The sequence below is a fragment of the Eretmochelys imbricata genome, chromosome 4 (assembly GCF_965152235.1).
Source record: "Eretmochelys imbricata isolate rEreImb1 chromosome 4, rEreImb1.hap1, whole genome shotgun sequence".
In the NCBI taxonomy this organism is placed as follows: Eukaryota; Metazoa; Chordata; order Testudines; family Cheloniidae; genus Eretmochelys; species Eretmochelys imbricata.
Window position 1 is genome coordinate 38,614,694 of NC_135575.1, and position 13,259 is coordinate 38,627,952.

The following is a 13,259-nucleotide window of genomic DNA, read 5'->3' on the forward strand; positions in this document are numbered from 1 at the left end:
GCAGAGTATTATTGGCTTAGGCAAAGAGATTACTTTTTTACTTAACTCCTGTTTGAAAGCAGTTTCATGTGGCTGTAACAGGGGTGGGCCCGAGAGACACATCTGGGTAGCGAAATTGTATGCAGAGTTATGAATGTAGGGCTGGGGCAGGGGGTTGGTGTGTGGGAGGGAGTGCGAGTTGTGGGAGAGGGTCCAGTGTGCAGGAAGAGGCTCAGGGCAAGGGGCTGGAGCAGTTTGGAGTGCAGAAGGGGGCTCAGTGCAGAGGGTGGGGTGCAGGAGGGGTTCGGAAGTGGCCAGCATGTCCGACAGTGGCTCCTCGTGGTGTGGTAGGGCAGGCGGCTCCACCGTGCGCTGCCCTCACCTATGGGTACCACCCCTGAAGCTCCCATTGGCCGTGGTTCCCTATTCCCGGCCAATGGGAGCTGCGGGGGGTGGTGCCTGCAGGCAAAGGCCATGCATGGAGCCCTCTGCCCCGCCTCCCCACGGGCTCCAGGGACATCGTGCCGGCTGCTTCTGGGAGCGGTGAGGGGCCAGGGCAGGCAGGAATCGGTGAGGGGCTGGGCGGTAGTTTGCTCTCCCCTGGGCTATAACAATGGTTGGCAATGGGATTTCCCCTCATTCCTCCACCACCATCAGGCTCTGGACAGACAGAAATCTCCTAGGAACTGCATTTTCAGAGCTGACCTTTGCACCTAATGTGACATGCCCCTTTATCACCATGATGTCAACTCTTCACCACTTTTAATAACACTAAGCACACCAGCAGAAGTATCTACTGCTGGCTTCTCTTCATAGGCTAAGCCAGCTACCCTCCTACTCCTCCACTGTGGTAGGGTGTCTCTCTGCAAGTCCTGGGGGGAGTTCATCAGACCACTAGTATTATTATAATTATGTATTATTTTATTAATATGTAATTAAATAGTGTTCAGAGGCCTCAGTCAGAATGGGGGTCTTACTGGATTAGTCATGATCAATTGCATCTGCTGATTGTAACAGTATTGATCTCATGTGCGGAGAGAGAATCTCTCAAGTAATCAGGGCCACAGTTTAGGGCTTCAGCTGTGAAAGCTGACCCACTGAACTCCTCCTACAAGTTAATAGGGAGCCAGCAGAGATCGTGAAGCACCTGTGTCAACTGGTCAGTGCATCATGATTTGCTTAATAAGTGGTGTAAATTAAATGTCGTTAATTTGACAGGTAACATGATGGCACAACTTAATAGAAAATGCTGGTAGGTCAGATTAATCACTTCTAACATGATAAAAGGGCAGTTTTTATACGGCTACAAAACTACCATCTGAGGATTTTTCTGTGGAAATGCACTCATGGTCACCTGAACATCAAGCTCTCCTGAGTCTGTCTTTTTGTATGTTTTTGTGTATCACAATTAGATATCAGTCCTGATCGTGGCCCACGGGTGGTGTTATATATATTAATAATACTGATGTGTAAGATGGAATGTCTGTTTATTACATACAATTAAGTAACTCTCTTTGCATACCTATAATCCTCCTGCCATGAATTAACACATTCAGGTAATCTCAACTGTATGAGAAATTGCTTTAAGTTAATCTGTAGACTGTAGTTAGATATGATAAATTAAATAATTTTATTTGCTTATACTCTAGGCCACAGTATTCTTTCATTGTTATTAAGGGCATGTCTACACTGTCCCACAGTTCCAACAGCCAGACTATGGGGTGTGTGAATAGCAATACGCACCAAAATACTGTGCAGTAGCTCCCCCATATGGTGCTGTGGGCATAAACAAAAAGGTTCCTACTTCTCATTAATGTAGTCCTTTTTGAAGAGAACTACTTTAATGCGAATTAAGAACCTTTTCTTTCATGCCCGCAACATCCACACAGGGGAATTACAGCACAGAACTTTGGTTTCTATTGCTATTCACACACCCATAGTCTGGCTGTTGGAACACTGGAACACAGTAGACATGCCCTTGGTGTTGTGATAAAAGAGATGGGATGACTCAAGGGATTGGTCATGGTGCCTTGCCCCTCAAGGTCACTGCTTCAAGGATAGGCTAGGTCAGCTGTGTTATGACTGTTCATTGGCGATTGTGAAATGTGTTAATGGTCTCATTACAGTTCACAGTGTACAAATGTCCACCCTAAACAATTAGAACTAATTGGTACCACTATTGGCAGTTGCAGCTCAGACACCAAAGTTTGAATGAGTACGGAGATGGGTCATATTTTGGAAAGGATGCTAGGGGGATGAAAGCTGGTAAGGTTTTGCCTTTGTTTCCATTATGGATGGAATGCTTGGCATGATTGTAAGTTTTTAGTTTATTTGAAAAATCATTTGAAATTCCTTTTAAACAGCTTTCCCTTGATATCTTCCAAGGTTTAAATAAGTCTTGTGGTTTATATTGTCACATTCTCAGGAAGCATTGTTTGACAAAAGACCAGAAATATGCAACAATTAAATGCATTCTCTTGTTTTCTGTGAAACAATGCCCAGACTCTTTTTCTTTCAGTATTACAGATGGCGTTTTAAAAGACTTTGTAGTTACCCTTTAAAGATTTAGGTGTGCATATAGATTAGATGGAGACAGACAGATTATAAAAACGCTGATTTTATTTGTTTTTGGATGTCAAATTTTCAAATGTTTTTATTTAACAGCTGGAAATAATGCTTGACCAAGCTAGAAAAGTTCAACTGAAATCAAACGTTAAGCTCTTTATGAAAACAAATACCAGCATTTCTGTATTTATGATTAAGCAGTGTTCATTTAGCCTGCTGTCCTAGTTAAATTAAGCAGAAAAGATGACACATTATCTCGAGTATAGATGTTAACAATAATACATTGTCACTATATTTTCCTCTCTTCTTTGCCTTTGTTAAACTAATCAGATTTGCATATTTGGACTGCATATCATAGAGGCATCCAAACTAAGGCCACATGGCAACTTCACTGAGCTCAAAGAAAATGTGCAGAATACAGAGCGCATAAGAGTGCTGTCTCCTTTGGTATTAAGTTGTAGTCTCTGGAATGTTGCAGTGCTGCTTCTCGAGCTGAGCAAATTAAGGTGGAGTATCACAGCTAGGACTGGCAATTTTTGCAGGTCCTATCTCGGCATTAGAGTTGCCGTCTGCTTCATTTGATGCCAGTGCAGCTCTGAAATGAGAAAACTTGAAAACTTCTGCAATTTGTAGACTGGTATTACTGGTGAGGGCAACATGGTGGATCTCTGTGGCCTGCATTTAACACACAGAGACACAATGTAGTCATGGAATACCGCACTAAGGAGTTGGGAAAGAGGATGGAAAGATGTCAGGTTAAATGAGTATCTTCACTGAGGCTGGCAGAAACCATTCTCTCCAGTATGGAGATGGATCACACTGGAAATTTATAAAAAAATGAGGGGGAAACTTCCATGTGTCACGTAGCACTGTAAGTTCAGTTATGGTGATTCTCCTGAGAAAAAGAAGTTATTCCTTCATGCATGCATTCTGTGTGAGGGACCCTACTTTCTACATCTCATTTGGTCCCAAAAGCACAAATTTGTTCACCTTCAGGACATGTTGTAAGGTCCATCTGTTTACCCAGCCTTTGGGAGAGAAATGGGCAAGGTAATGGCCAATACTTGTGGTAATGGGGGCTAATTTAGGTTTTGATTTCACCTTCGGTGAACTATTTTTTATGATGAGTAGTCGCTCCTGGTTCATTTATCCACCGCCTGTGTGATTGTATTTCCAATTTATGGCAAATGGGCATGGAGCTTCTGAGTATCAGTTACCGTGTTTTAAAAATTTGAATCTTACGGGTGACCATGCAAGGATGCTTGTTGTCAGGACTGACACAATGTTCTTTGGAGTGCAGTTTGAATGTCTGAGCATTCAAATGAGGACTGACTTGTACCTGTCAGGCACAGGGCCAAAAAATGTACCTTTCTGAGTTGAAACCAACAGTTTGCAATCAAAAGAGAAATTGTCTCAGCATCCACTGTCAGTCCAAGCATCTAATGTAGCTGTGGATAAAGGAACTGTCACACTGTCTGGAGTGGCTTACGACCCTGAGTGCCTATTTCAGGCCAGACTGTCAGAAGCAGGGCCGACAACCCAAACTAGTGGTATGTTCTATGATTAGACTTCACCAAGCCAGTAACGAATGTGAACTCCCAGAGTACTGCAGTAGTCTTATAATGGAGTCACAGACAGTCCCCTTAAACACGCCAGTCTATCTGGCCACCCAGGGAACCTGGACTATGTGATAAATGGTCACTTACACCAAAAATCACAAAATATTCTGGTTTCATCCAGTCCCAAGAGACAAATCACTCACCTGGGTAGATTTGCATCCTAGACCTCACTCCAAAGACAATGCTGGTAACCCATTCTATAGTAAACTAACTAAAAGTTAGATAAGAAAAAGGAATGAGAGTTACTGAGAGGTTAAAGCAGGTAAAAATATATGTACAGGTGAGTCATAGTCTGTAACAGTAGTCCCCAAACTGTGGGGCACCCCCATGGGGGGCACACAAGAGGGTCAGGGCCAGCCCCCACGGTGGGGGAGGGCAGGAAAGAAGCACCTCGGTTCCAGCTCTTCTCTGCCCTCAGATCAGCTATGCCCCTAGCCTCGCTCCTCCGCTAACCCTGGTCAGTCCCCAGTCCTGTTCTGCCTCCAGGTCCAGCTCCTCCCTCCCTCTTCCTCCCCAGCCCAGCTCTGACCCCAGCTGTTGCTCCACTCCGCCTCCTGGGCAGGACTGCCTCTCATCCTAGCTCCTCCCCCATCTCCAGTTCCACCCCCAGCTCTGCCTTCAGCTGCTGAGGAAGCCTTGGCTGTTCAGTCATGGGGGAGGTGGGCATGGATGGATTCCATTACTGGTAAGGGAGGGTGCAAAAGTTTGAGCGCCATTGGTCTATAATTTCAAAAGGTCTCGGAGATGTAGTAGTCTCCCAGTTTCCCAAAAGTCTATTAGGACTACATAAAGGATTTCTGGAATATCTGTCTTCTTGTTCAGTAATTCTGCCCTGTTAGAATCCAAACAGTTCAGAGATGAATAATTTTTTCCTGACAGGTTTCAGAGTAACAGCCGTGTTAGTCTGTATTCGCAAAAAGAAAAGGAGTACTTGTGGCACCTTAGAGACGAACCAATTTATTTGAGCATAAGCTCATCCAATGTAGCTGTAGCTCACTTCATTGGATGAGCTTATGCTCAAATAAATTGGTTCGTCTCTAAGGTGCCACAAATACTCCTTTTCTAATTTTTTCCTGTGTCTCATAGAAAAACAACTTGACAGTTCTAACCAAATGTTCTCTTTCTTTGATGATGGAGAGAAGGGAATGCATTTAGGGTCTTTGATCTCTGATCATGATACATAATGACCATTTGCTTTGCAAAGCGCAATAATTAGCACCTTCCTGTTACTCTCCTTCATTTGCATTACACGGCTTCTTTCTGTTTGGTGAGTCACTTAGATATAGGGATATACAATGTCAATGTGTGATTGACATTGTATATCATTGACTACATTCTAACATTATTCAGATAAGTGATAACTACGCATGCAACATCCCATTAGTTTTCATGAGGTTTAAACACCAAACACATTTGAATCTATTTAACAACCACTTTGATCTATACCAGGGGTGGGCAAACTTTTTGGCCCGAGGGCCACACTGGGTTTGCAAAACTGTATGGAGGGCCGGGTGAGGAAGGCTGAGCCTCCCCAAACAGCCTGGACCCTGCCCCCTATCTGCCCCCTGACTGCCCCCTCAGAACCTCCAACCCATCCAACCCCCCCTGCTCCTTGTCCCCTGACTGCCCCCTCCTGGGACCTCCCGTCCCTAACTGCCCCCCCGGGACCCCACTCCCTGTCCAACCCCCCTGTTCCCCATTCCCTCACTGCCCCGACCCCTATCCACATCCCCGCCCCCTGACAGGCCCCCCGGAACCCCACCCAGTATCCAGCCCGCCCTGTTCCCTGAGTGCCCTGACCCCTATCCACACCCCCGCTCCCTGACAGGCCCCCCCAGAACCCCACCCCATATCCAACCTGCCCTGCTCCCTGAGTACCCTGACCCCATCCACACCCCCACCAGCCCCGCTTCGGGACTCCCATGCCTATCCAACCCTCCCTGTCCCCTGACTGCCCCCCCCCAGAACCTCTACCCCATCCGACCGTCCCCTGCTCCCTGTCCCCTGACTGCCCCCTGGGACTCCCTGCCCCTTATCCAAACCCCTCCCCCCACCCCCTTACCAAGCTGCTCAGAGCAGCAGGAGCTCGCAGCCCCGCTGGAGCCAGCCATGCCGCCCGCACTGACCGGGAGGAGCAGCGGGCCAGAGTGTGGGCAGCGCGGCATGGCAGCATCTCTGCAGGGGAGGGACCGGGGGCTAGCCTCCCCAGCCGGGAGCTCAGGGGCCAGGCAGGATAGTCCCGCAGGCTGGATGTGGCCTGCAGTCTGTAGTTTGCCCACCTCTGACCTATACCAATACACAAGTGAATTGGCCTGGCTTCCAGCTGTGAGCGTGTCAGTTTGTAGCTGACACCTACCACCTTGGTAGCTGGCTGGCATCAGCGTTACAGGAACCAAACTAAAAGATAATCTACAGAATGATACAGAAATTAGTCCTTCAGAAAATCTGTCAAATGGCAAAAGATGGAGGACAAAAACTGATTGCTTACTCATCTTGATTTTGATGTGGGCTTTGTCCTGCTTGATGTGCCGGTTTTGTCAGTGTATATTAATTGCTCGTAATTTGCAGTGTGGTGTGTGTGGGAATTACCTTCCAGTTATTTGTGCCATCCTGCTGACATGCTACCCCAATCTGTAAATAATGTGGGACTTGTGAGTTTACTGATCTGTGTGGATTGTGTTTGTGTTTTGTTTCAAGGTGATGACACAATGACTGGAGATGGAGGAGAATACCTTAGGCCAGAGGACTTGAAAGAACTAGGTGATGACTCTTTGCCCAGCAGCCAGTTCCTAGATGGTATGAACTATCTGAGGTACAGCTTGGAGGGAGGCCGATCTGACAGGTATTTTACCTGAAGATTATATGCTTGTATGATGAGTTAGAGCATAATTTTGTTGAATAGTTAAGCTCTCTGCACAGACCTTCTCAATGTCTTTAATTCAAAATAGCTATGTGATACGCCTATTCTCTCTCATTTCTATAATTATTGTTACTTCTTAGAAGAAAGAAGTAGTCAAAAGGAAGTCATGAGAAGAAAACTACCAGGAACCAAATATATTTGGTACTGGGGAAAAAAGTTTACAACTGGCAGTGACCTAATTTTCTTGTACGCTAATACTGTACATGGTCCTAACAGCCCAGAGGGCTTAAGGAAAAGTCTGTCCATGATTCATGGTAGGATGTTAACCAAAGGCATGGTTTGAGAATAAAAGCAATGTACCATCCTTCCTTGTTTTACCCACGGAAAGGAGGAGTGATATTGGCTATGTGGCAGCGTCACAGAGTTATCCTAACCTCCAGTTGGCACAGAACAGATGGCTCAGCGTTAGGGGATAGTTGGCTGAGATATTTTAGTGCTTCAGTAGGATGCTCTAGCCTGTGTTACCAGCCACAGCACAGAAGGAGAAACCTCACTGGGGCTATCTTGCACAGATGGGTGTTGTACCTGGGGTGTGCTAGTGCTTAGGGAAGTGTAACATTATATTGTAAAACCAAAATCAAAAAGAGCAATAGCCCTTTACACTTTGAAAGGGTTTATTGTAATTCACATCAAGTCAGTGTAGTCTACATTACAATACAGGGCCCAGTTTTCAAACTTCGGTATTTAACTAGTGAGCGTCAGTGCATAATCAGGTCCCCAAACTGACAGACAGACATCCACATTTCTAATTCAGAGTTAAGTGCCCAAAGAGGGAAATGGGTGTCCGAGATTAGGCATTTAGGTTTGAAAATTACAGTGTTTAGTATAAATTGTTCATGTCATTTCCAAATCTAGTGCGTTCAGAGGTGGTATTTCCTTCAATACTGTCTGCGTCAAGATTTTGGCCACACAAATTGCAACCCATGCCACTGTCCAATGTAGTATGTTATTCCAGCACCAAACAGGATCTGATCCAAAGCCCAGTGAAATCAGTAGAGTTGTTTCAGTTGACTTAAATGGTCTTACGATCACTCTTGGAACAAAAGAAGCCAGGAAATGGCTCAGATTGTGTCATAAGATATCTAAACCCCTAAGCATTTAGGCCTTCCAAACTTGGAACCTTTGCTGCTCCAGTAAATCCAATGAATCCTACAACACAGTGGTTAAAAAAATCAAAAAGCGTTAATAATAATCTGCTGGTGGTGATGATTTTTTTTCTTTTTGATTTTCAATGAGTTGTATAAGAAGGCTCACATAGATTGATGCTGGGCTAGATTCAGTTCTCATTTATGTCAGTGTTAATCTTGAGTACATGCATAGATCTCAGGGGATTTACACTAGCATAGTTGAGACAAAAATCTGGCCCACTGTTTGCAATATGAAAATTATTTCCTGGTCCTGTAGCAGATCTGTTTAAACTGAAATGCAGCAAAAGGACATCCAGGAAGAAGAATCAAACAAAAATGTGCATTTTCCCATGTCCATCTTTATGCTGCTCTTTCACGAATACAGTAAGGTCATATTCATGGGAATTACCACTAACACTGCCCAAATAAAGTTGCTTTGCTGCAGTACCTGAATCAGAGACGATGCAATGCAATAGAGATTTCATTTTTTTTCTGCTCTAACAAATGCAGCACAGCAAATCATTTAAGCTGCCCATTTTCATGTATTATTATGCATTTAAAATTATATTTAAAAAGCTTATATTTTTCTTTTGTAACCTTATTCCCTGTTTATTATTTCTCTCTCCCCATCATTCTTTTTAATATGCTTTCATTAGCACTATGCCCAGGTAGGTATTACACAGCCTGTAAACAGTGTCATCCCCAGTACACTCGTGCAACACCGATCACTATCCATCCATTTTGCAGGCCTGCTGATGACATAGGTACTGGAGTTGTTGTTTTTCACAGGGCCAAATGAATGGCATTGCTATTGGAGTTAGGTATATTCTCAGACAAGAGAGATGACCTGGTATATAGTAGCATATAATGATCTGTCAGCTAACCTAGGTTCAGGAAAGGCTCAGGTTTGAGATTTGGTGTATGACCTCCACTCCTCAACTTAACTCAAACGTATCTGCCATGTCAGATGGGAAAGATTTCTATCCATAAGTGGGGATCTATTAGGGAATGTTTCCAAGACTGGTTTATATAAAGTTGCAGGGGGCTCCAGTAATTTTCACAGAGTGCTCAGGCAACAGAAAACATTTTGTATTTCCCACACCAGGTGTCACCAGTGGTAAGTGCTACATTTATCCTCTCAATTGGTCACTAGCGGGGTGAATGGAGTCCCAGTGATCCAGTGCATCCTGCAATTGTGAATTTGGCAACATTATCTGAACAACCCATGCAGAGAATCTATGTTTTAGTAGATTTCCTAGAGTATCTTGCCTCTTACTTAGTGTAACTTTATGTGACAATGTTCCTAAAAGCCTACCAAAAATAATAATTAGTGTACGTGTCTCTTAATCAGTTCTGTTCAACACCGCTTCCCATTAATAATGAGGTCTTGGTTCCCATAAGCACCCTTGGTTCTAGGTTTACACCACTTAGTGTACCTCAGCACCAGATGCTTTAGCAATCAGGTTGTTCCTTATGTATGCAACTGATATAATCCAGAGAAAATGAGGAATGCCATTTCAGTATTTGTCTTAAACAAAATTTTAATGGAAATGTTATACTCCTAATTCATCACAGACCTCAGTCACATTTTTGTAACTATCATGTCTCTTAATAATGTCCATACCTTGAATGTACTGGGCATGTATTTATGAACATGTACCATTCACTGGGCATGTTGTGGGCAAATTGTAGCGCTTGTAATAGTAATGTCTCCTAACCACAGGAGAAAGAGGACCAAATCACTGCAGGATATGTCTCTGCTGCAGCTAGGAGCCTCCCAACCCAGGTAGACAGACTCACACTAGTGGGGCTTGGGCAAATGCTCTAAAAATAAAAGTGTGGACATTGCAGCTCCAGTGGAGACTCGGGCTAGTCAGCCAAGCTCAGACTCAGGGGTTTGGCAGGGCTTGAGAGCTCAAGCTGCCAGCTGAGCGGCAACATCTATGTTGTTATTTTTGTATGCTACTTCGAGCCCCACTAGCGGAAGTCGATCTACCCAGGCTGGGAGGCTAGATCCAAGCCACAGTGTAGACATAACCTTAGAGACTAGCAGTAGAGCCTAGTACATGTTTCTTTTCACTCAGTAGTGGTCTGGTGAAACCTCACGTTAGCTGAACAGCAGGACCTATGATCTGGATGGCACTGTAAATCAGCTGTGAATGTTTCAAGCATTAAAGCAAGTAAAGGATAGTGGTAAAAAATGGGGTCTGCTACTGATGTTTAATTTCTGATATAAGAATGAATATTTACTGAAGTAATGTTATTATGGAAAACAAGGTGTAGCACTACAAAATATCTGCCAAAGTAACATACTTTGTCTATTCAAAGTGATCTACAACCAAGGCTTTATACAGTACATTTTATTTCAAACAAGTTATACATGGACTAAAATGCATGAAATCCTAACCCCATTGGAGTCAATGGATGTTTTGCCATTGCCACTGCCTTTGGTGGAGTCAGAATTTCATCCAGGGAACATATAATATCCACAAAATGCCATATATCACCCTTGCTCAATTCTGTTTGCCCACTCATCGGGATGAGTAATATTTGATGACGTGCAAATGAAATATCATTCGTTTTTTCACCATCATTATCCTGGTCAGAGTGGGTGAGAAGGTATTCTGCACTAATTTTCATGGCAGTTTTCCAAGGCTGATATTCATGTAATATTTTCATCATCTTTGTTATGATCAATTTTGTACAATCCATTCAATATGGCAGGCATGCAAAGGAAAGGCATTGGTAGCTCTTTTAATTTTATGTATCTCTAATGTAAATGCGCCAGGCCATTTATTTGTAAAATACAGATACTGCAAGAACCAACTGGATGAATGTAATTATATACAGTGTCATTGAACAGGAGCTGTTGCTGCACTATTTTTGTCTGACTTCCAATACGTTTACATTTAATAGTACTTACTTCAAACTGATGTATATAATGCACACTTAATATTTAAAATACTTGAAAATAAATTATCCCATTTTAAACCTACAAATATATTGAATTCTTATGGTACATCCACAATTAATTAGAGTAGAGCTCTGATTAATAGAGACAGATGTAAATTAACCACTAACCAACCAGGAGTAGAAGGAAGCTTCCCGTACGGGCATGTTATTTCAAAACTATCTGTTATGGGGTTTCTTCCGTCTTCCTCTGAAGCATCTGGTACTAACCATTGTCAGAAAGTTTATTGGGCTAAGTGGCCCACTGGTCTAATCCAGTTCGGCAGTTCCAATGTTCTAATGTTTCTACATTATCATGTTTCAGAGTAACAGCCGTGTTAGTCTGTATTCGCAAAAAGAAAAGGAGTACTTGTGGCACCTTAGAGACTAACCAATTTATTTGAGCATGAGCTTTCGTGAGCTACAGCTCACTTTATCATGGACAGTACCCACGCAAGTGCAATCCATGAGAACATAGCTAGTTCCTAAACTTACATGTAATGTGTCCTTAGCTACATAGAATAATAACAAGAAGTACACCTACATGAATGTACAGTGATACCTGTAAAATCCGAAGGGGTTTGAGCTGTTGATTTTTTGCAAAAAAAAAAAATCCCCCCAAAAAATCCTGTATTTACTGTTGTTTTTAATATGTAAAGGGCAAAATTTATAGTACTGTGAGGCAGAAACTCCATATTAGCTCGATATGTCTTTGTGTGCTAGGGTATCTTTGTTTTGTTTTGCTTTTTTGGATTTTGTTTTGAGCTAGCAGATATTGCAATTAAGTTCTGAGCTGGGCGCTTGGAAGCAGCTTATTATTGCCTTGCATCTCTCATTGCTACAGCAACCAGTTTTCTGTATTGCTGTGTGTACGTACAAAGGAACCTGTGCTCACATTTTGAATTGTTGTTTTAGAGATGCTGCAGGCATGCAGGAGGCACTTTGTTTTACACAGGAAGCATGTGGCTGGCCACAGTTCACCTTGCTGTGTACCTTCCAGGGGACAAAACTGAACCTTACTCATTTATAATTTGAGTCAGAGAGAATGGATCAGAATGAAACTTCAGAGGGACTCATTTTGCTTCTTGTCAGATATTTGCATCTATTTTTTCCTAGACAGTTCACTTGTATTATGGAGCAGGAGAGAGAACTTGTTCAAAGAGCCTCAGCAGGAGTAACTGTTTAGTATAAAGGAAGCAATTAAGTCACATAGCTAATTTAAAGCATTGGTGGATAGAAAATAAAGTAGATTGTGATATAGTTTAGTCTCTTGCGTTCTCCTTTTAATTAAATGAGAGGAGTCAGTCAAAAGACTTTGGTTCAGTGCTCAATCAGAGACCCACAAGACTCTATTTTATACTCCCCCTGGAAGTTGCATTATATTTGCTAATAGCACGCTTTTTTCACTCTTCCGCTTGGTCCATCATCCCATTTTCACAATACCTTCTCTACTGCTGATATATTGCCATGGCATCCTGCCAACCTACCAGCCTGCGGTCCTTCAGTTCAGACAGGTCCCACACGTTGAGCCATGCCTCCTACCTGAGGGACAGTGCCATGATTGATGATACAGTCATAATACCCAGCCACCAGGTAAGACCTTTCTCTTTATCTTACTGATCAGTTGCACAATATGAATTTATTTTAAACATTCAATTTTGGAAATATGAAAAAGAATCCCTGTGTGGATTCTGTTAACTGTACGACGTAATGTGTGCTGCAGTATTAATTGTACCATAAACTTGTCTAATTTCAAACTACTATTAAATGAACTAGCTTATTGTATAATACTAAAGTATATTCTGTATGAACCAGAAATGTGTGAATGCATCTACAGTACATCTTTATAGGGCTTTCCATTGTATCTGATTTTTTAGCAATGTTAATAGGCATGGGGTCAAATGTTGAATTGCTGTAAATGAAATCGAAGGAGCTTTGCTGATTTACACCAGCTGAGGATCTGGTCCACTATTCAGAGGAAAGATTTTTGAAGAGACAATCAAGTCATTGAAAGAGGGGTAAATCTGGTCTCTCCCAGTATTCCTGTTCACTGGGGCCAGTAATATTTGTGGTTGTTTAGAAAAAGCACAAGATGTTACA

At 42.9% G+C, this 13,259-nt stretch overlaps 1 protein-coding gene across 1 annotated transcript in view; it reads left to right on the forward strand.

Moving 5' to 3' along the window:
• Positions 1–13,259, forward strand: part of ANK2 (ankyrin 2) — a 252,289-nt gene that overhangs the window by 164,575 nt on the left and 74,455 nt on the right. Inside the window, exons 25-26 of the mRNA XM_077814767.1 lie at positions 6,861–7,005; positions 12,650–12,752. Of these exons, the coding sequence (XP_077670893.1) occupies positions 6,861–7,005; positions 12,650–12,752 (248 nt within the window). The remainder of the gene's footprint in view (positions 1–6,860; positions 7,006–12,649; positions 12,753–13,259) is intronic.